The sequence below is a fragment of the Fukomys damarensis genome, unplaced genomic scaffold (genome assembly GCF_012274545.1).
Source record: "Fukomys damarensis isolate Sample0158 unplaced genomic scaffold, DMR_v1.0_HiC HiC_scaffold_1, whole genome shotgun sequence".
NCBI lineage: Eukaryota > Metazoa > Chordata > Mammalia > Rodentia > Bathyergidae > Fukomys > Fukomys damarensis.
This window is the reverse complement of record NW_022900913.1, coordinates 18,728,239-18,752,594: the sequence shown is the minus strand read 5'-3', so window position 1 is coordinate 18,752,594 and position 24,356 is coordinate 18,728,239. Positions and strand designations below refer to the sequence as shown.

At 32.5% G+C, this 24,356-nt stretch overlaps 1 protein-coding gene across 3 annotated transcripts in view; it reads left to right on the top strand.

Annotated features, from left to right (window-relative positions):
- Cdh10 (cadherin 10) overlaps window positions 1–24,356 on the top strand; it is a 172,586-nt gene that overhangs the window by 113,003 nt on the left and 35,227 nt on the right. For 2 of the 3 annotated variants that reach the window (XM_019207452.2, XM_010623791.2), the window contains exons 3-5: window positions 11,078–11,372; window positions 13,204–13,323; window positions 13,687–13,854. In XM_019207452.2, coding sequence (XP_019062997.1) covers window positions 11,078–11,372; window positions 13,204–13,323; window positions 13,687–13,854 — 583 coding nt within the window. Of the gene's footprint in view, window positions 1–11,077; window positions 11,373–13,203; window positions 13,324–13,686; window positions 13,855–14,829; window positions 14,994–24,356 lie in introns of those variants that run through there. The other variant, XM_019207454.2, reaches the window with a different exon arrangement.

Below are 24,356 nucleotides of genomic sequence, written 5' to 3'. Positions count from 1 at the left end.
TCAGGTTCAATGTGACATTCCTTGGAGGGCTTTCAATTTTCTTTCATTCACTTATTTTTCTTTCGTTTTTAATCTAAGAACTATATGTCTTTAGCAATGTGGACAACTGTATTTTGGTTGGAGAAGCTTTCAGCATGGTCCTTTAGCCTCCCTACAGACTCATACCTCAACAGATGTCTCATATCTTCTGAAGAGGACTGATAATGTGCCTGAAGTCTTTCAGTTCACAAATATTTTTACTCTGATATAACATGAACTCTATGTTTCTATTGCCCCCACAATTACCCTTCTCTCTAGTTCACAGATGCTCACTGTTAAACATATGCCCAGAATTGACCCATTTCTCCTGGGAAAAAGCAGCTTCCAGTCTGTTACTTCTGCACAATTCTCTTTTGTAGAGTTTCAGTTCTTGTTTTTCAGGCTTAGATTTGACCATGTAAAAATAATAATATTTGATAACCTATCTGGTTATTCTACATGCTGTCCTTGGGAATGCTGGTGAATTTTACTGACCTAAGTAATGCTCCTCCTAAGATAAATGATGTTTCGATGTTTACAATAACCTAGCATACAATTTGAGAGGAAATTTTGGACTTGTACTTCTATAATTGCCCTGTATGTTTCATATTCTTACTAATTCAAATTTATAGGTAAGTGGAACTCCTATATGACCTATGAATTCAATATTTTTCAATATGAAGAAAAAGATTTTGCAGCTGCCTGCCTCAAAAGGGCAAGGTCCTCAGTTTGATCCCTCATACAAAAAATAATATTAATAAATATTAAGATTTTCATAACGTACAAATATAATTTTAGTGTACTGCAATCACTTTTTTTTATTTATCATTACATTATATTTAACAAACTTTCAAGTTATTAAAATATTCTCTTTTTAAAAAAAGGCACAAAAATTGTGCACAATTTGCTTTTTATGAATGTCTGAGATATTTGATCCTGATATTAATTTCCTTCTAGTATAAATAATAATGTATTATATACTATGAATATTGCAAGTCCAAAAGAATAAAAACCTTGGTGGTTATCTTCAAAATAAATATACGTTGTTCCAGAAAGACTTATGGAAATAACAGTTCAAAATATTACATGTGTTATAAAAATTTATACATATATGTGGATTGTCATATATATATATATATATATATATATACACACACACACACATGTATGAAAATTATAGGTTAAGAAAGAAAAAAATAATTAAATATTAAAATGAAGTTTCAATAATTGCTTTATATCATAAATAAGATATAATTAAGGTCTTTGTAAACAAATTAAAATTTGTAATGTAGATAAATCATGGAGAGAAGTTACAGGGACATGACATTATAATAAATTTGAAGAATAAGTACTCTCGTTTGATGAAATTGTGGATGTCTATCAACCAAAAGAAGAATCTTCTTTTCTGAAGAGACTATCTGTCTTGATTTCTTAAATTTTGATTGTGGAAAACATAGAAAACTATACTAACATAATTTTTATATTTAACTGTCTATGATATATGGCTATGATTATCTTTTTACTCCCTCATATTGTATGTAACATTATTTTTGTGCTTCACACACACAAAAAAACACATACACACATATGAAACTTCTTCTACTTTTGCATTGATAGCCCCTTTCCGAGGTTTTCATTTCAGCCAGTGCTTCAAATACTATGAACGAAAACTTCCAAACCACCTTTATTTTACCATCTTTTATTATATTCTTGGAAAGAGTAGGCAGCTTCTGGTTCTTCTTGAGTGTCCTTGGTTATTCTTTAGCTTTCAAGATGAAAGCATCTCTGTAGACCTTGGGAACAGAAGCACTTCAAACATAGATCATGTTGCAAAGTCCCTTAAACCTTTAAAGTTCTAAAATACCACCCACAGTGACCCATGATGGATAAAGGTGAGCTTCAGAGATCTTGGGTTCTCCTCTCCCTCTGACCTTGCTGTTTCTCTATTGAGCTGATTCTGCTCACTGCTTGCAGCTTTCCTCAGCAGAGATTCCATGTTCCAGGTATCTCTGAGTTTTTGGAATCTCTACTGCACATTTGGCTTCCTTCCCACAGTTTTCACCTTGCCCCCTCAGAGTGCCCTTGCTAGGAATCCAGAATTTCTTTTGAATCTCAGTGGAAGCCTCCTGGACCCCCATACCTCTCGCCATCAGCATGCCTGTAAAACCAGTATCACGTGGATGACACCAAGGTCTGTTACCAGTAGCCAACCACACCTTGCTTGAAGGGAATCAGAGAAGGAAACCATGCCGGAGAGGAATGGAGAAGGGTCCAGATGTAGGACCCACGGTTATGCTTCTGTGACACTCACAGAAATGTGCTTCATTCATCCCCTCAGCAATTTCCAATTTGTGGTATGACTGAAATTACACCAGAAGCGATTTTACCACTCATAGAAATGAGTTTCCTTTACTAATTACTTTCTAGTATTTTCTCACCCTAGTAATCAGAATTGAAACTCTTGATTTTAAATTATTGACACTTTATAAACAAAATTTTAGGAAGCTATTTATATATTCCTATATTGTAAAACCAAAATGTCTGAGGAAAGTTCTCCAAGCTTTGACAATATAAGTTATTTGAATGTTTAATATTATTTTCAGGCCCCAAGATGATACTTTGCAAAATTTAGTAACTGTACAAAGGAATATACCAATTCAGAAAATATTAACTTTTTCTAAAATAATTCCTCAATAACTATTTCCAAAGAATAATCTAATAGATTAGAAATAGTGTGTCTACTGTATATTTTACATGTCACTTGAGGTCTTATAAATGTCATTAAAATTTTTTTTTTTAAATGTTGGCTTCGGGAGCAGATTCTGTTTGTAAAGTAAGTATATGAAAATCTAAAGTCAATGCCTTTGATGTAAGCTCAATATCTTTGACTAGAGTACGTCCCAGGCTTAAGAATTAGTTCCAGTCTTGGAGAATGCTCATAAGACAGATTTGTGTGTAAATCTGAAAAAATGAGTCTTATAAACTTTTGACACACAAATACAAGAAGAAATGTAAAAAAAATTCAAACCCGAGGTGTACGTAACCCAATGGCTGGTGTATGTGAAAATTTGCAACTTGAATATTCTTAAATTGGGACTATCTACCTTCAAAGAGCTCCAAGATGTGCATTAGCAACATTTGCAGAAGGAGATGCCTTCTAAAGTTTTAGAGCGCTTTCTGCTAAAGGGCTGCCTTATCTAGTGAAGGGATTTGACTAATTTTTAGTACCTCCAAAGAGCTTGTAGCTCTCCAGGAAACCCCAGATTCATCTAACCCAGGGGCAGGCTCATAAGTACAAAACCAAATTTTTAACTAGCTTTATATTTAGAAGAAGAGTCTTTAGTTATATACAGCAGATTTCAATGGATTTTTTTCTTTTCAGAAAAGATCTCTAGAAACTTCTTTTATATATGAAATACATGTCAATTTCTGTTTGTCTAGGAATAAATGTATGCAGATATTAGTTCCCATCTATCATTTAATGCTTTCATATTCCTCTGGTCCCAGAAAGGAGCTGTTGAGAAAAATACTTATGCATCTAAATCATATATACCATGTATATTTTCACAGCAAAACATTTATTGGTATATTTCAAATATACCTACAATGATAGCACTCATCATAGGAAATTTGTTCCTGTACATGATATGGTGTATTTTAAAATTATCTCAATTGTTTTTGCAAATCAATTTCATTGATAAGTTTTATTTCTTATCCCCATTTCTATTTTTGAAGGAAGAATTGTTTCAATGAGATTCATAAAAATAGTCTGTACTTTCCTATATTATTAATATTAGAACAACGCCCCTGAAGGAAGCAATTGCAGCTGGAGAATTAACTTCTGTTCTTACACTGTAAACTTTATATATTCCAGGTCAACATTTGTTATCCTTCTCCTTTTCATAATTTATCAGGCATAACAATAAGAGTAACTGCATAGTTATTTCTGGCCATATTGTGTTCACTGGCTTTCATATACTTTGAGCTGTGTTCAGATGCTAGGCAATCTTCATAAGTATTTTACTGAAAGCCAATTTGCTTATTTGATTCAATGTTTTGTTTTTTCATTCGATAAAATATTGCTTGGTGGAGCAATTACATCAGTATGCTAATGTCGAAACCACCAGAATAGAATAATATGTTTGTCACATTGTGGATTTTTAAAATAACCATAAAATAACTTGCCTGCTTGAGAGAAAATGAAACATAAAATGACCACTGTATTTTGGAATCTCCATTTAAAAATTTCTAACATTTTTTGGTTAATGGACATGATAAAATAAATATAAATTGTAAACCTCAGATAGTTCATATTATAGTTCTCTTGATTCAGTCATCAAAAGTCACCTCTCAGAGAAGTAGGCTCGTATCATTCAAGTTTCCTCTACTATATTGTTTCAGTTTTTGGACTGGAGCCAAATAGCATTAATATTCTGAAGGGGAAATAATCTCACAATATAAGAAATATATTCCTTGGAGCTAATAATATTTTACTGACAATACTGATGAATTTTCACTTTTTAAAAATGCTTCTCAGGCCAGGGATGTAGCTTAGTAGCGCCACACCTGACTGCCAGTAACAGAAGGCAACAGCAACAACGACAGCAAAACACAGTATTGCGAAATTGTTCTTTAATTTTTTTTTCTAGCCAAAGGTGAAATCCTTTATTGGTTTTTCATATGGTACCAAATTACTTAAAATGCATGTACACTAAAGATGGATAAATTGATATTTTATGCAGTATTAAATATGTCTTATTTAATGAGTCAATAGAAAATGAAAATAAACTGAAAGGCAGAGAGAAAAATTTAGTACAGTGAGAAAATTTGTTTCCCACCAAAATTCATGGTTTGAATTTCTACCTTCCAAGGGAGTTGTGTTACGAATTGAGCCTTTGGGGGGTAATAAGATTATGTATGTGAAGGATCCATTGCGATTGAAATCAGTGCACATATAAAGAGGCCCAAGTGAGACCATTGGCCCTTTTGACATTTGAGGACAGGTATAGAAGGTCCCAGTTCCACAGGTACACCAGAAAGCTGACCCTTACCTGACACTGAATTTACTGGAATGTGGTTCTTGGAATTTACATTCTACAGAACAGTGAGATAAAAATTTGGTTATTTAGAAGTGACCTCTCCTATGTTACTTGATTATAGTTCCTTGAAAGTAAAACAAGGTTCATTATATATATATTGATTTCTAATAGATAAACATGTGTGTGTGCATGTGTGTACTTGTTTCTAATCTTGGTAACCACAAGATCCTATTTATCTTACAAACTTTATGCTATATCTTAAGAGAATTCTTTACAGAAGTGTTATAAAATTATCAGAGATATGCCATATTCCAGGATTCAGTAAATAATTTGTGTTTATGCTATTTCTTATATATATTGATTTCTAATAGATAAACATGTGTGTGTGCATGTGTGTACTTGTTTCTAATCTTGGTAACCACAAGATCCTATTTATCTTACAAACTTTATGCTATATCTTAAGAGAATTCTTTACAGAAGTGTTATAAAATTATCAGAGATATGCCATATTCCAGGATTCAGTAAATAATTTGTGTTTATGCTATTTCTTTAATGTCAATTGATTGCTAGTTTTAAAATATTGAAGCTACTCTTTAAAAGTAAAATTAATCATGACTTATTATTAAATAAAGAAAAAGTTAAGCCATAGGAAAGTGACTTTTAAATGTGCAGTGCAGTACCAGTTGTTCTATTTTCATTAGTTGTCATGTATCTTGCCATGTCCTTTATCTGCTTGTGAATTTACGAGGAACACAGCAGGTTGTGAATTTTTAATAGGCTTTCCACATGGAAAGAAAAGGTCAGCATTAACATAAATTCTTCTTAAAGATTTGTGACACAAATGTTTCACACCGGAAAGCAGGTGTTACTAAGGAACTAAAGCCACATTGATCTAATATTTTTCTGTGTTTAAAGAAAACTTAGTGCTTCATATAATGGAATAGTGCAAGACAATTCTTTGTTCAAGTTATTTTCTGAAAATAGATATTCAGAAAGTAGGTTTTTGACATATGATACATTGACCCAACTTCTCCATAGTATTAATATGACTTTATTCAGTTAAATGTTTAGCTAATTCATATGTTGTTTGTTGTCTGTTATCTGAATAAAGGAGAGTAATAAAAAAGCTTTTGTAATTTAGGAGGGGAAGAGGGACTGAGGGGACAGCAGGGGAATGGGAATAAACAAGACTCAATGTATATTATGTACATTTACAAATTCTCCACGATGAGTGACATCATGTATACCTCAAATGTATCAAAAAACTAAATTAATTGAAAAAAGGCCAATACAAAGGCTGCATTTCTAAGTGTTGTTTTCTGATCTTAGTAAATGAATTGGAATGGCAAACAAAATTGTATCTAACATACAGGAAATGAGGGTAACTGTGGTAGAATATGAGAGCAGATAAACAGAGAAGGAGAAAATTGAAGTAGTAAAGGAAAGCTTGAAGAGAACAGGGAAGCCTCAGTAGCAGACAGTAATTAATGATCCTCACCTTGTCACTGGAATGGGTCTGAAAGGTTCCAAAGCAGAAATGCTGAGATTAACCTACCCTTTTTTAAAAGTTAGTTTCCAGCTTCACTGACTCTCAGAGAGGAAAAAGAATTTCTGTGACACGTTATTAAGAGGCACAGATGGGAAGAATGTAGACAATGCTTTCATTTCCTGATGGTTAAAACCAGAACCTAACTCGCAACCTTCATCTCTTTGACTTTCTGCTACCATGTTCAATTTTCTAATCCAAAAGAAATTCTCACAGTATGTCGTCCCATTGTAAGATTAAATTTCACTCTTAGTAGAGTAGGAAGGGATTAATTAGGCAGAGACTTTAGGGCACACTCAGAAAAATGGGTTAACTTAGTCCTGGAAGAAGGAACATTTGTGCTTGTCATGAAGCATAGAAACCCCAAGCTAATGTGGCCCACCTCAAAGGATACCAGGAAGGGTGGAGGGGTGAAGGGAGGGCAGGGGTATGGGCAAAACATAGGAACCAAGAAACATCCTCTAGAAGTATAAGATCCCAATGATGAAAGTAACTATATTGTATACCTAACCAGTACCAATAAACTCAATGAGGAAAAAAAATAAGGTAACCAGCCCATTTTCCATGTATGGGTATGTTTTGTGTTGATTTTGCTTGGTTTGGTTCCTCTTGTTAATTTAAGCATTCTTTGGATTTTCTCAACCTGTTCCTTTATCTTAGGATCAGGCTCCTGCTCTTTACATTCTCTGTTAAAACAACATGTGGATTTTCAGCATCTCTGAAGAATTCTGGATGTGTTGAGACTGGAAGAACAGGAGCACTAATTTAACCAAGAGAATACAGATATAGGATAAGTGTTGCCTTGGCTAACTTCATCTGGGTCCTGGAAGTTGCAGTCTTCTTAAAAGCATAATTTTTAGTTATGATTACCTTATGTCCTTTCCACCCTTCATACCTTGCTTATATCCTGCCTTAATCTTTGGAGCTGCTTCTGTAAATCATTAGCACCAGTAGACTTGTTAGAATTGGGTTTCTGCAACTCATCAATTTTATCTTTGAGAGAAAACACTTCCCCAAGTCTAAGGAGAAATATGAATTCGTCTCTCTGACTCATTATGTGTATAGCAAATGTCTGTTGTAGTAGTTTACTTCTGTTTCTACAGTAGGATTTTAAAATAATCTTTCCTTCAATTTAAGCTCATGTGAAGACCCAAAGGTCATTTCATCATTCACTCTTGCGTTAGTATTTTTTTTTCTCTGTCTCTAAGAGAAGAAAGGACTTCTTAAAAGTACACATTATTAATAAGATATCTAATGGTTCAGGAAAGATTTATTATGCATCCAACTTTGAAACAGAAAACCTCATAAATTTATAGGTTACATTTTCTTCTCTTAATTATAATCCTGTCAAAGAACGTAGACATAGTTTCATCTTCTGGTGCTTAAAGCCGTCTGACTTGCCACCTTCATCTCTTTGATTTTTCTGCTACCGTGTTCAATTTCCTAATCCAAAAGAAACTCTCACAGTACGTGGTCCAATTATAAAATTTAATTTTCACGCTCAGTAGTGTAAGTGAAGATAACAATCTCTCTTTGATTTATATTATGCAATTCAGCATATAAAATTAAAATCGCACCATTTTTACCTTTTTTACATCTTTTCTGATCAGGCTAGCTGTATAAGACTTAATATTCTCCATGATTCTTTCTTTTTTCCTCTTCTCCAAATTTCTGCTCCATATACATGCAATGTTTCAAGATATAATATTTATGAAATATAAAATATTTTTCTGTTCAAACTTCTGTTCTTTCTTTGTTGGGTAGTTTGGGTATTACGTGCTGAAGAAATCCTCCGTCATTCTTATGACTTATCCCATGAATTTCTGTTACACACCTTGTTTAAATATTTCATAGAAACAGAATGAAATTGTTCATTTGATTTTAGATGTACCTGACTCTTATCACAATAATTTTATTTTCAATTGAAACTACTGAATGAATGGACAATAAACATCAGATCTATCTACTAAAAGCACAACTATCTGATCAAATGAATGATGATGCCAGTAGTGTTTTCTTAAATTATTTTGATTCTCAGACAGAATAAGAAATTTACAATGTGTAGAGCTGTGATTTGGAAAATTACTACTGTGCTACACATGCTTATAATTAGAAAGTTTCTCAGCAATTCTGTGCATTTTCAGTTAAGAAAAAGCACCAGTGTTGTGACTTCTGAGAGTGGTTGCCTGGACAAGATAGATATATGTTACTTTTGAGAGATTTTTTTCTTTTTAGTTAAAGGCATATTTTTTCTGAATTTTTATAAATAGCTAAAATCACAGTAAAAATTATTCTATGATTTCTTCATTTTTTATCTAGAGATATTACAAAATTTTAGTGTTTTCTTTATCCATTATATTTGAAATAATGAATTGTTCATCCTAAAATCATAAAAGTGGAGTTTTATCCAGACTCAACAGTTAACTGATAATTACTACAAATCAATTAAACAAAGGGAATTATTTTGTATATCCAGCAATGACAATAATGGAGACATTTAAGAGAATCTAAAGCTTTAAACATATTTGTCAAGATAACATGGTTAAAGTAAGTATAATATCTTATTATGAGTAATAGAATTCTAATTCTAGCATATTAAATGTTTATCAGATGAATGGTAGGACTTTAGAAAAAATTATGATCCTTGTGTTTTTTGTTGTTGTTGTTGTTGTTGTTGTTGTTGTTGTTGTTGTTTTTGTACCTGGGATTGAACTCGGGTCCTTGTGCTTGCAAGGCAGGCCACCGAACCGCTGAGCTAAATCCCTGGCAATCCTTGTGTTTTTTAATGCCAAGCTTTGTTCTCCCTGTGCCCATACTTCTCCTTTCAGAATAAAATTCTCCTGGTAGGCTGGGGATATACCCACTTAGAACCAGTTTAAATTTCCCGAATATCTACAAGGCACCTGGGATACATTATTCCCTACCCCAACCTACATGAGCTCACTTCTAGATCCTAGGAGGGTTTGCTTTCTAAATCAGCCTCCCAGAGAGCAAACTTACTAGCACAAGCTGGCATAGGGCTAGTGTAGCACATACCAGCATTGGGCTGTGCGTACAGGTAGACAACTGTTAAAAAACAATATAAATGAAATTTGCACATGACACACAGGCATCTAGAGTAGTATTTGCACAGCAGTGTCTTGTGCACTGGGCTGAGATAACCATATTAATGCACACAAAGCTCTGTGATGTGATTAATTCATTCCAGAAGACTGAGTGTGTTTGTATTTGTGCATAGGCAAGGGAAAAAGAAGCAGACTGGTCTTGAATTGTCTTTTTCTTTCAGGATTTTGCAAAGATGGGTTTGACAAGGTAGGAGACTAGAATATATTTTATTTTATAATTCCTTATTTTTTCATGTGCTGGTTGAACATTTTATTAGATTTATACCTTTCACATATATATGTGTGTGTGTATATATATGCATATGTATATATACATATATATATATATACATATATATATATATATATATATCCATTTTATGTTGACATTTCTTTATCTGTGCTCTTTCTCTGAAACCCACAAACTTTAGTGAGGCAGTCCATATCTTTTTATGAACTATGTACAGTTTTCCTAAAGTAGGAGCAATGCTTTATACAACTCTTCCTAACTTGCAAATCCCAAGATACCAGTATTTACACAACAAAAACACAATAATAAATGATAAACTTATCCTTCCTGCATAGTATGACAGTAAAAATTTTCCATTCCCAGAAAGAGATTAGACAATAATGTTTATGTCAACAAATCAAGACTGACAGCTGATGTGTTCATTAATCCATTTACCATGAAATGGTTTTTCACCATGTGTGTTGCTCATGTGCACATCTCTGAAAGAAACACATTTGACATCTACAAGGTAAGGGAGAGAAGATTATCTTGACTTGTGGTTTCAAAGAGTCCAGTTGTCTGGGATCAGCTAGATAAGGCAGAAATGGAAAGGAAGTGTGAAGAAACTTAAACCAGGGAAGCTGAAAAGCAGACTGAGAAGCTAGGATATAGGGGCAAGAATATACCTTCTGTGTTAGGCTCCAGAGGGATCCTCTCCACCCCTAACAACTACGCATTCATCTGTGAACTCATCCTGCAGCATTTCACCCCTGAGAATGGCGCTCTCATAGTCCAATAACCTTTGGAAGCTTCAGCTCTAAATGCATTAGAATTTTGAGAAATATTTCAATTCCAAACCATGACACCGAGTAAAGCAGACAAGGGAGTTTGGTTTATTATTATTATTTTTACTTATTCTATTTTATTATTTAAATAATAAGAATAACAATGATATACACAAGCCTATTCGTAGTGCTTAAAGTGTGTCTATGTGATCAACTTATGCAACTCTTTCATTTCATGAACAGAGATTAGTGACCCCCTTATTCAGTGATGGGATTTGAAGGACCTTCTTTGAGATTTTTTCAGCATTATATACCTGCAGGCATTATCACAAATATACTGCTTTTATTTCCCCTAGCTTCACTCAGACCAAGATAAAGGAGATGGATCACTCAAATATATTTTATCTGGAGATGGAGCTGGCACTCTTTTTATTATTGATGAAAAAACAGGTGATATTCATGCCACAAGAAGAATTGATAGGGAGGAAAAAGCATTTTATACTCTACGTGCACAAGCTATTAACAGGAGAACTCTGAGGCCAGTAGAACCAGAGTCTGAATTTGTGATCAAAATCCACGATATCAATGACAATGAGCCAACATTTCCAGAAGAAATTTATACAGCTAGTGTTCCTGAAATGTCCGTTGTAGGTAAGCTCATTTATATTTCTGAAAGCATTCACAAAGTTTAAAACTAATTTTAAGAAATTCTTACAGTAGGATGACTTCATTGCAATGATTATTTTGTTCCCTATCAGTAGCACATATTTAATATTTTGCTGCATTTTACATTTCCTTTGGATTTTTAAACATTCATAGAGTATATAGGCAGAACTCTATCAAGAAAATACTGTTGGTCATCAGTAGCAAATTATGAAAATATAAAATTTTATCCCACAACTTTGGAAAATTTACAGTTGTATGAAACTCTTAACACAATTATTTTATAAATATACTTGCCCGTATTTTTGACAGGAATTCTAGGAAGCCCCCTCCCCACCCAAGGAAATCTAAGGCCTTGGGTGCTCAATTTCCTAATTAAGGTAGGAAAATATTTATTTGCATACAACATAACCACATCCTCCCTTATATTTTAAGTCTTCTCTAGATTACTTGTAATACTGAATAAAACATAAATGTATTTGTTATTGTTTAAAGAAAAACATTCGATATAGGTTCACTACAGAGGAGTTTTTTCTTAATGTTTTTCCTAACAGAATGGTTGAACAAAGAAATGTAGAATCCACAGCTATATAGGGCTGATAATACATTAAGAATACTATTGATGTAATAGAGTTTCATTCATATATTTAGTCAGAATTCACCAAAATTATTTGTTGGAATTATCTACATATTTAAAATGGTGAATTGATTAGATTATTGATTTTTTCCTATGCATTAAGGTATATCTTTCATTAAAATTATTGTATACAAGGCTCTGCTGTCAGAAATCTCATATTCAAATAAACCAATTGAAGTCCAACAACTAATGACATACTACAAAAGAATCAAAAAGTTAAAAAGTGGAAAGCATAAACATATAGAATTATTTTATTAAGAAATGGAATTTCCTTTAGAATGTAAATAAATATAGGTTCTATTGGTAGTAAAATAACTTTAAGACTTAATTTTTAATAAAGGATCATAGCCAAAAAATTAAAATCATCAAGAAATACTGAAATTATTTCTTTTAGAGAGATATTTACTTTATCCACATCCCATATATATAAATTAGGTGAACCTTGTGAAATCATTCTGGTGCTTTTTTGTTTACTTTTAACTGTTTTAATACATTTTTAAATTGTTTTTTCAAAAGAATTATTCTGAGATTGTTATTTGGGATTTACTTTGCTGTTTCCCAAGGACATTTGCTTGCCACTTTACTATAAATAGATAAATAGATTCTAAATAACATGAACTTTGTCAGAGAGTTTTTAGTAGCTCACGAACTTGTGATCATCTTGGATTGTTTCTAAATTTAGAATTCAATCTATTCATAAAATTGTATTCTAGAGCACATGCTAATTATTTTTAGAGTTAATTAGTGTAGAGAGAGAGAGAGAAGAGCACACTTACTCCTTTGTGGTTAAATATGCCCTTTACATGAATGAAATTTAGCATATAAAATGGATTTAAATATCAAATCTGAGCATTTGTAAAGTTCTCACATTTATATTCTGAAATAATGTAACATTATCTATTTCCTGCTTAAAAATACTCCTGATAGCTAAATGCATATTATGTAACCAAATTCAGATTTTTCCTTAATAGTACTATATGTATAAGTGGGTATCCATAGATATACACATACATATGTATGCATGTGTATATATTTACATATGATTTTCATCCAAATTATATATAAATATTTCTTGAAGAGGTCATACTATAGCCAAAAATCATTCAAGTCTTCAATGAAAACCAGTGCTTTTGCTCCTCCTTCTGGTACTGTGCAGAACTAAACTGAGTTTGGATACTTCAGGTACTTCTGTGGTGCAAGTCACAGCTACAGATGCCGATGATCCTTCCTATGGGAACAGCGCCAGAGTCATTTACAGCATTCTTCAAGGGCAGCCATATTTCTCTGTGGAGCCAGAAACAGGTCAGAAATCATAAATTAGTGTTTATTATTGTAATCATCTTTATAATTGTTATAAGTAAAATGAGGATGGGAGAAACAAGAGCAAAATCTTAATACCCAAAGAAGATTGATGAGTCCATAAGCAAATATTTAAAAATTCAAAGCTCAATAATTGAGTTAGTTAATGGGAATATATGTTTTGCTGTTTTACATGTATGTTTAGATCATTCTGTAGAAAAATAATACAAGCAAAAAAATATATAGAAGCATATTTACAATTTTTATAGAAAAGTTTGTAGCAAAAATGCCTATTTAAATATTACTTGAGGACTAATTATGATTGACAATGCAGTAAGGATAATGAAAGCATTTGTGTTTTTTAAGGGATCATCAGGACTGCATTACCAAACATGAACAGAGAAAACAGGGAGCAGTACCAAGTAGTCATCCAGGCCAAGGACATGGGCGGACAGATGGGGGGCTTATCGGGGACCACCACAGTGAACATCACACTGACGGATGTCAACGACAACCCTCCCCGATTCCCCCAGAGTAAGTACCCTCTACTGCTTACTCTACAGGGCAAATCGTCTGGAGTATTAAAAAGAAAAAACGAGCAAAAATGTAAATGATGATGTGTTCATTGTTATGAAGTAATGAAATGAAATATTTCGGACAGAGATAAGAGCTCTTTTCCCCATCTCTTTATATGGACATTTTGCATTTTACACCGTTTTTTTAGGAGCTACTTCTTTCAGTTAGCAAAAAAATAAATAATAATAATAACAATAATGTTTTATTGAAAACACACACCCCTAACTTATAATAAATGTGTTCATCTCTATTTGGGATGTAATAAGGAGGATTCTAATGTAAGGGTAAAAGTTTTCAACAAAAATGTCTAATTTCAAATTAGGACTCTACCAGAAAGGGCTTATGTAGGAAAATCTTAAAAACTGATGAGATGCATTTCCTCTTGTTTGTGGAGTGGCAACCATAGTAAAAACATTGTATTTCTGAACTCTGTACACAAATTTGAATTAACCCTTCAAATTCTCAAAGTTAGTTAAGAATTCATTAACAAGAGTAGCTTTTCACAATAAAAAGTTTGTATTTATTTTTATATTTGATAAAAATTTTGTAGGCAGAACATCTATTTGTATATAGAGAGTAGCATTGTGTCTCAGTGATTACTGTCAATACTAAACCAACTTCTTTTCATTCTAAAAGGTTCTGTACTTCCTGATGAAACTTAGTTATTAGATATGAGGCATAAAAAACAGTCTCTATGTCTATGTCTTTAATTTTCATCATTTACTGAAGATTAACCTTTAAATTGATTGTCAATTTTAGTTTTTTCTTGGACTAAATATTTTTATGATAAAATGTTTAAAAAGGTAGTATTTTTTTCAGATATTATTTTTATACTAAAGACCTTTTGTCAGAATCAACTATATTTTAAGAAGTTAGTGTATTCTTCTGACTTTTTGTTCTGGATAATGAAAGCATTTGTGTTTTTTAAGGGATCATCAGGACTGCATTACCAAACATGAACAGAGAAAACAGGGAGCAGTACCAAGTAGTCATCCAGGCCAAGGACATGGGCGGACAGATGGGGGGCTTATCGGGGACCACCACAGTGAACATCACACTGACGGATGTCAACGACAACCCTCCCCGATTCCCCCAGAGTAAGTACCCTCTACTGCTTACTCTACAGGGCAAATCGTCTGGAGTATTAAAAAGAAAAAACGAGCAAAAATGTAAATGATGATGTGTTCATTGTTATGAAGTAATGAAATGAAATATTTCGGACAGAGATAAGAGCTCTTTTCCCCATCTCTTTATATGGACATTTTGCATTTTACACCGTTTTTTTAGGAGCTACTTCTTTCAGTTAGCAAAAAAATAAATAATAATAATAACAATAATGTTTTATTGAAAACACACACCCCTAACTTATAATAAATGTGTTCATCTCTATTTGGGATGTAATAAGGAGGATTCTAATGTAAGGGTAAAAGTTTTCAACAAAAATGTCTAATTTCAAATTAGGACTCTACCAGAAAGGGCTTATGTAGGAAAATCTTAAAAACTGATGAGATGCATTTCCTCTTGTTTGTGGAGTGGCAACCATAGTAAAAACATTGTATTTCTGAACTCTGTACACAAATTTGAATTAACCCTTCAAATTCTCAAAGTTAGTTAAGAATTCATTAACAAGAGTAGCTTTTCACAATAAAAAGTTTGTATTTATTTTTATATTTGATAAAAATTTTGTAGGCAGAACATCTATTTGTATATAGAGAGTAGCATTGTGTCTCAGTGATTACTGTCAATACTAAACCAACTTCTTTTCATTCTAAAAGGTTCTGTACTTCCTGATGAAACTTAGTTATTAGATATGAGGCATAAAAAACAGTCTCTATGTCTATGTCTTTAATTTTCATCATTTACTGAAGATTAACCTTTAAATTGATTGTCAATTTTAGTTTTTTCTTGGACTAAATATTTTTATGATAAAATGTTTAAAAAGGTAGTATTTTTTTCAGATATTATTTTTATACTAAAGACCTTTTGTCAGAATCAACTATATTTTAAGAAGTTAGTGTATTCTTCTGACTTTTTGTTCCCCTCATTGAGTTTATTGGTACATTTTAGGTATACAATACAGTTACATTCATTATTGGGATCTTGTTTCTTGACATGGCAGGACATTTGACCCAGCCATCCCTCTTCTGGGTATCTTTCCAAAAGAATTAAAAGAATCATATCACAGATATATATGTGCACCTATGTTTATAGTGGCACAGACTGTAATATTCTTCTGACTTTTTAAAAGCAGTTTATCCTTTTGGTATTATTATATCTGAATTTGATTATTAGTAGTCATGACTTGAATTAAATTTCTTAGAGTTATGTATGCAGAAGGATTATGATATTCTAATAGTATTGCATTGAGCAGATTAATCATTGCCAGTGTTTCTGTGATGAATGTTTTATATGCATTACAGGAGCCCATCAGGCCTACTGGTGTAGCGTTCAAATATGCAACATATGGGAAAGGACTTCCACTTATGCTAATTAAAACTAATCAAGTTTCAGTTCAGTAAACCTACATTTATCATAGTAGCAAAGAAAAAATGTAATAATCCTTTCAAATTCCTTCAAACAGATCTATAGAAATGTAAACAGTTTAATATTTTAATTTCTGATTGCATGCATATTTATATATATATATTCCTGACCCCTTTTTTCTTGACTATTTTACAAGTAGAATGAAAATGAAAACCTAAAAGAATAAATAATAGAATAAATAATAAATATTTATTACCAAAAACCACAATGAGCAAAATAATTCTTGAAAAACAATCTTACCAGCAATACCCATTTGAAGTAGTGTTATATTTTAAATTCTTAGAAAAGTAAAGCCTAATTCATTTACTAATGTTAATTTCAATAAGCAAATGAACAGATTTTAATTAAATGGAAAAAAGTAGACATTTGAAAGGTGACAATATTCAATGGAAATTTCTTTTATTATGTTTTCATTTGGAATGATTTTTCATTCATTTATTCCTTAAGTAACTCGTCATTTTATTAACTAAATTTTGTGATTGTTATCTGTGAGGCACATTATATAAACCCTGACATAATAGTAGTTCTAATAACAGTGATGATCATACCAAGGGCAAAAGGAAGAAGAAATAGCGGTTTTTATTTCATTGTTCAATGGCATTTTTATTGCACGCTCTACCAGATAATTTATTGACTAGCTTTTCTAACCATAACAACTCATTAAGATTGGCACAATGGTCTCTATTCTACAAATGAGTAAATAATGTTACAAATATCAAAGTGTTAATAATAGAAGAGATATCTTGGCATCAACATCTAACTCCAGATGCACAGCGCAATATATTCAGAGGGATTTTAGAGCATCCAGCATTGTCTCATTATTTTAAAATTATAAACAGAAGCATAATTTATGGCTTTTTATTTCCTAAATTGTCTTTTTATGTTGTGAGTATCTGCAACCATATCTGACTTTTGGGAGCACTCAGTCATGGCAATTAGAAGGTTACTCTATAGTCTAAATCATCTAAAATCCAGGAAACTTCTTTTTGTTCCTAATAACATTTTTTTTCAGAATCTAAGTTTCTAAATGTGTTTCACTGTTTTGAAGACTTTCACGTGTAGCTTATTATTGAATCCTCGCAATTAACTTTTATAATAATATTCTTATTACTATTATTATGAATATCACACTCAATATTCAAAACAAGAAAAAGTCCTCATGGCAAATATGATAAAGGGAGCAAACCAATGCTAATCTAATAGAAATATATTAAAACCAAAAATGCGTTCCACATACATAATTTTAAATGCTTAATCACCATAACAATATTTAAGAAGGTGATATTTTAATTATATAATGTTATTAACTCCAGGATTAACCTTCATATATGTTATCGATATAAAACTTACATATTTTACACCAAATTTCCCTCTCAGTGCTGTGCTTCCATCAAACATTCTCCACTTACATCGGATATCAATTCAGATTACCTATATCTCTATCCCATGGATGAAGGGGAGCGATCGGCTTGGGTAGTTACTGCCATATTGGATAACTCAGGACCATATCATGCAGGCAACTGCAGTCTGTTAGCATTTTCATTTTGTTCAATTAAAAAGTTCTAACTTGTTTGCAGTGGCATCATTAATGGTAGGTGGCAGCATATGCTTTGTGACATAATGCATGGCTTATTTATTACCCATGATTCACTCAGTGAATGGAGCTGAGGGTACTTATATTTTCAAAAATGTTGATTTATACAAGTGCTGATCTACAATTATTATCATCATTAAATATTCTAAAAGCAGGATAGCATTTTAAATTTTATTGATGTTGACTGCTCCAAAATATTTCCAATATGCTGTTCCAAAATCTTTTCATTTGGAGAAGACAAAGACTAACACAAATTCAGATGTCCTGTGTCATTCTTTCATTTATTTAATTGGACACATCTGTAAAGAGATCATTGAGATTTTACAGTTTCTCAGAGATGGAAAATTTGCCTACTAGGTGTCATTGGGGAATGTTTTGAGACGGTTTCACTTTTGTTAACTGGTGGGTGGGTACGACTGGCATTTAGTGATGAAAGCTGGAAAGACCAGGAAGCATCCTTGCCATCCGAATCACCAAATTATCTGGACAACTTTGTCAGTAGTTTCTAGGTTGAGAAATTTATATAAACATATGTTGTATAATAGTTGTTCAGACACAACCATAGCTTCCCTTTTCTAAAAATATTTTTTCTAAGGATGTCCAAATAGTTTCAAAAATAGAAAATGCCTAAAATTAGGCAATGTAGCTTCTTTACCCCCTCAGTTCCTACATATGTAGTACTTGTCTCTTTTAGTGTTGTAATTACAAAGTAAGGTAATATCAATAAATTGGTAAATTAGCACTCCTTATAGCATATAAAAGGATTTCAATAAATAGGATTTCTTCCATTCTCCTTTATGTTATCTAGGATCATGTCTCATGTTTTGAATTTTGCGTTTTCGCTTGCTCTTATGCCAAGTTGTCACTTACAGTCAAATAAAATACATTAAAGTTGGAGAGGTCTATCAACATGAGACCACAATAAAATCAATGCACCTGCCTCATATATACCAATTAGCATTAGTATTACTGAGGCCTGTAGAAAAATTTTCCTCTTCTGAACCTTTTTTATTAGTGCATATTTGCCATACATAATGATTAGATTAACCATAGGGAGTTTGTACCTCTGCATATCTTAATTCTTCTTTGTTTTCTACCCCTCTCCCCTCCCTTCAAACCTCTTCCCCTCTCCATTAACAGAAGCTTTGCTTCCATTTTTCCTTCATTCTCCTTTTGACTCTTTTTCCCTTCCGTCCCTTCCCTTCCCCCTGCATTGTTTTCCTTCCCATATGACTGTGTTCTTCCTATTTTCCAATATCTTAGCTCCATTTTGCACTTTATTTATCTTTTTGGTTTCTCACACAAGAGAAATAATGTAATATTTAGACATGTGTATTTGATTTATTGCACTTGTAGTTATGGTCTCAAGGTGCAGCCATTCATCTAAACATGACTCATCTATTTTCTTTGTGGCAGAGTCGTATTCTATTGTACATAGAAACCACAGTTTCTTCATTCATTTGTTGATAGGCATATGGGTTGTTTCCAAGATTTATCTATCATAAATTGTGCTACTATAAACATGGGTATGGATGTTTCACTGTGGTGTGATGCTTTTAACTCCTTCAGGAAGATACCTAGAAGGGGCAGAGCTGGATCAAATGGAACTCTAGTTTGAGGTTTTTGAGGAATCTCCATACTGATTTCCATAGTGGTTGCACCAATTCACACTGCCACCAATGGAGAAGGATTCCATTTTCCCTACATCCTTGACAGAACTTGTTATTAGTCGATTTCTTGATGACGACCATTCTTCCTGGAATGACATGGAATGTCAGTATTGTAATTTGCATTTTCTTAAATGATTAAGGATATTGACCTTTTTTCATATATTTATTTGCTATTTGTATTTCTTCATCTGAAAACTATACATTCATTTCAAATACTCATTTTGAATTGGGTCTTTAAATTTGCGGGTTCTGGTTTTTTAAATTCTTTATATAGTCTAGACATTAGTCCTTTATTTGACGAATGACTGGTAAAAAATGTTTTCCCATTCTGTCAGCTGTCTTTTTACTCTGTTGTTGCTTTCTTCAAATGGCCATGTTTCACAAAGTGTTATACAGATTTAAAGCAATCTGAATCAAAATACCAATACCATACCTCACAGAACTAGAAAACAACTATCCTAAAACAATCCTGAAATTCATATGGAAGAGATCTAGAATGGTAAAAGCAATTCTGGGTAACAAGGGCAAGGCAGGGGGCATCATAGTCTCCTATTTGAAGTTATACTATAACTTGATATTTGAAGATATACTAAAACATGATAAAAGCAACATAGTTTGGGGGGAAAAAGCAGAATAGAGGATCAATGGAACAGAAGAGGATGTAAAAATGACTTGAAGCACACACAGCTACCTTATCTTTGAAAAAGGGCCAAACACCTTCTCTGGAAAAGATAGCCTCTTTAATAAATAGTTCTGGGAAAATTGGCTTTCCATGTGCCTAAGAATGAACGTAGAGCTATATCTCACCAAGCACCACAATAAAACTGAAATGGATTAAAGATCTAAACATAAAAACAGAAACAATTACCCTGCTTGAAGATAGAATGGGTAAAATTCTTAAAGACATAGGTATAGGCAAAGACTTCATGAACAAAGCCCTGATTACACAGTAAATACTATAAAATATCAGCAACTGCACTGAAATGTTTGAAATGGCCCTTGAGTTTTAGGGTGTTTCATTGTACTGACATGAGAAAAATGTTATGCATGATTGCATTAAATTTATTTCCTCGACATTTTCACTTAAATATTTTAGGCCTTTACACCTTGTTTCTTTCATTTTTCCCCCAAAATCATAAAAACAGAATATGATGTATGGAGAAGCTCTATGCAAAGATTAAGTTACTTAAATCAAGTCATCATAAGGCTTGTCAAAATGGAAATTCAGCCTTTTAAAATAAAAATAATCTGCATGAAAATGTTACAAGGTTGAGTTTCATCCACCTAGAGGCAGTAAGTAAGGGCTAGCTAATCAAGTGGGACCAGGTAAGCCCAGCCTTCTTCTTTTGATGCTCCAGAGAACAACTTCTGGCTAATACTTTCAAATCTACTCAAGGAAAAAAGGAGGAAAAAAGGGATGAGATAGGCAAATCATACCTAAAGAAAACTTTACTAAAGCAGAGAAGATAGGCAGGTCTCCATTCAATTAGACAATACTTAGGACTTGAAGGAACGTGGTGTGGCTGGATAACACAAGAATAATGAAGAAAACTAGTATCTAAGACTCAAGTCAAAATGTACAAACTTGATCTGTGAATTAACTGTAAACCCCCTCATATAATTCAAAATCATCACAGCTGTCTGGCCACAGTTAACAAAGACATGGGGACAGAGAGCAGACTACTTTCACACTGTACCTAACAATGAGTAGAGGTTCCTAGGAAATCCACCCTTCTTAGAAACTGTTCACATCATCCACATTTTTACTTAGCACTAACTCTCTGGGATTTTGAGAGAGAATTTAACCTGATAAATCAGAAACAGTAACATGTAAATTTCTGTAATGTCTGCTTTTTGAGATTTTATGGGGGAGAAAGGACTTGTAAACTGCAAACAAAAGATCATTTATGGTATGGTTGAGAGATTTTGTATTTGCTTGTGGGCTTGGATCTATGTAATCAATACCAAATTAGTTAGAACTTGATATTGTGTTCATTATATCAGCATCCACATCTGTGCCAAGTGCACTCAACAGAGTGAATTTATTGCTGACTGCTGTATGTTTCCGCATGAGTATGTGCGAATATTTTAAAAATTATTTTTTCTCCCAATTTACTTAATGTTAGTTATAAAATTCAGGCAAAATTTTTCTCACTTATAGGAAAGTTTTATTAAGATGAATTATATGAGATAGGGAGTCTTTGGGAATACAAATAAAACTTGTAAGACTATTATTGCCTCGGTATTTCAATGTCATTTCTATTTCCCATCAAATTATCTTTAAAGATTACAAAGTTTTAGCCACATCAGAAACAGTAGTGCACAGTTGCTGAAGAATAAAGAATAAAGACGTAGGGCATAAAGATCACTTCATACCTATGTATGATTTTTTGCTTTATTTTATTCTTCAAGATAGAGCAGATAAAACTGGAAAACATAGGAATAGGCAAAGACTTCTTAAACAATGCTCAGATTCCACAGGAAATGCTACAAAGAATTGACAACTATACTGAGTAGAACAGTCCTTGACTTACTTCTGACTTTATACCACTCATAAATTCTAGTATAGATTACACCTTTTTCTCAAAATACAAGTAGAACAGCTATATAAAAGTAATAATAATAGGCATGGTTATACAACATATTGAATAGAATAAAATACAAACTCAACCTTCACAATATCTTAATTAAATACATATTGTAACTCTATGCCATCTTTTATTAATCAACATTTTTTTTATTTTTTTTTTACTTATTTTTTATTAGTGTATGTTCACTAATATAATGATGACATCTTTCACGGGGAAGTTGATACTTCTATGTAACACATTTTAATTCTTTTTTCATTCCCTTTTTTCTCTCCTTTCCCTCACCCTCCATTCTTGGTCGCTTTTCCTTTGGTACAGTATCTATCTCCTCATTTCCTATTATCCATATTCTACTTACAGCTTGGGGTTCTCGTACAAGAGAAATCACACAATACTCTACTTAAACTCATGTATCCAATGTATTTCATTTAACATTATGATCTCAGGATGCACCCATTCTCCTACAAAGGAATCAAGTTCATAATTCTACATTTAAGATATAACAGTGGTTTAGGACTAGGTAACTTAGCTCTCAGTTCTGTGCTTCTAAGCACCATACCGAAGAGATTTGCTGCAGCACAAATCTTTATCTTCCTTGGTACCTTCCTTGGTTAATGCTATAATTATTTACTTATACATGAGTCATAGCTCCAACTTAAAGCAGAAAAACTGAGTTCTTCAAATCCCTACGTACTGTGATGCAAAGACAATCAGACCTTTATCGGTTGGTGCTTGTGTGATACGAAGGACCAAATACTATTGACCTTTTTCCTGGGATCTTTATGCTTCTTGGGAAGATAAATAATTTTGCACTAGACAAGGTCTTTCAAGGAAATTTTTTATAACATACATGGGAATTTAAGACATGTACAGCCAGCGAGCTTTGAGACTATTGTAATCCCTGCCTGGTACAGTAGAGACTTGATTTAATAAGTGCTGATTTTCACTTTGTAAATAGAGGCAAACTGTCCTCTACTGGGAATCCCAAGGTAATGTAGGCCCCAGGCTGATCTGCATATTTTAAAGTTATCAAACGCTTTTTAACTAGAGCAACTGTCAGGTATGTCTAAAGGAAGCGCCCTCAGTTTGAGAATGAGGAAATGAAATTAAAATGATTTTCCTCTGTACTTAATCAAGAAAATGAATATATTTATATTTAAAGGCACTATTCTTTATTACAAACTGGCTAGAATCAGTGTGACTTTTACTGTGTCCATTAAGATATATTCTAATATCTGCAGAATTTTCCTCATGATCTCAATGTCTGTAGTTTGTAACAATTACAAATACATTATATTATTATAGCATTGTTTGACTTCATAAACATTGATTAAAGCCTTATTATGTGCTAACATCTACACTAGAAAATTATAATTAATTGTTATAAGCCTACTGCTAAGAAAAAATTTACAGGATATATTTACAAGTAATTTGTATTTTGGTAGAGTATGAAGACACACAAATCCTCTTTTTCTCATCCACAAACAGAAATATGCATATTTTTTACTTTGTAGTTTATCAATTTATCTTAAACTTATTGCCTTCTTCCTGCAGCTTTTGTATGTATATGTATTTTGTATTTATAGATGTATAGTAACTATGTATATATAAAACAATGAATTATGTATGTACATATATATATAGTCCTATATATAGGACAGTATTTTAAAATGTGAAAATATGTAATTGTAGATTAGTACAGTGAGATTTCTCAGTAATTGTTAGTTTAATCCTAAATTATAAAATGATGCTCTTTCAGATATAAGTAGATAAAGAAAGAACAAATTCTTTAAAAATCTCTTCTAAAATATACAAAAGTTTCCTTTGCAGAAAATAAAGAGAATTGAGAGGAAGACTATTTTTGTTAGGGAAAACAGAACAAACGAAGTTGATATTCAGTGAAAAGTGTAATTTTCTATGCCTTGTCCTCAGAGTTCAAAGGAAGGGTTGTGAAACACGAGGACAGAAATATAATCTTAGCATCATGAAAAAGTTTGGATATAAAGATAAAATACAATACTGTGCATTATTACCTCAGGGCTCTTTGTTTAGTTCTTCATAGGT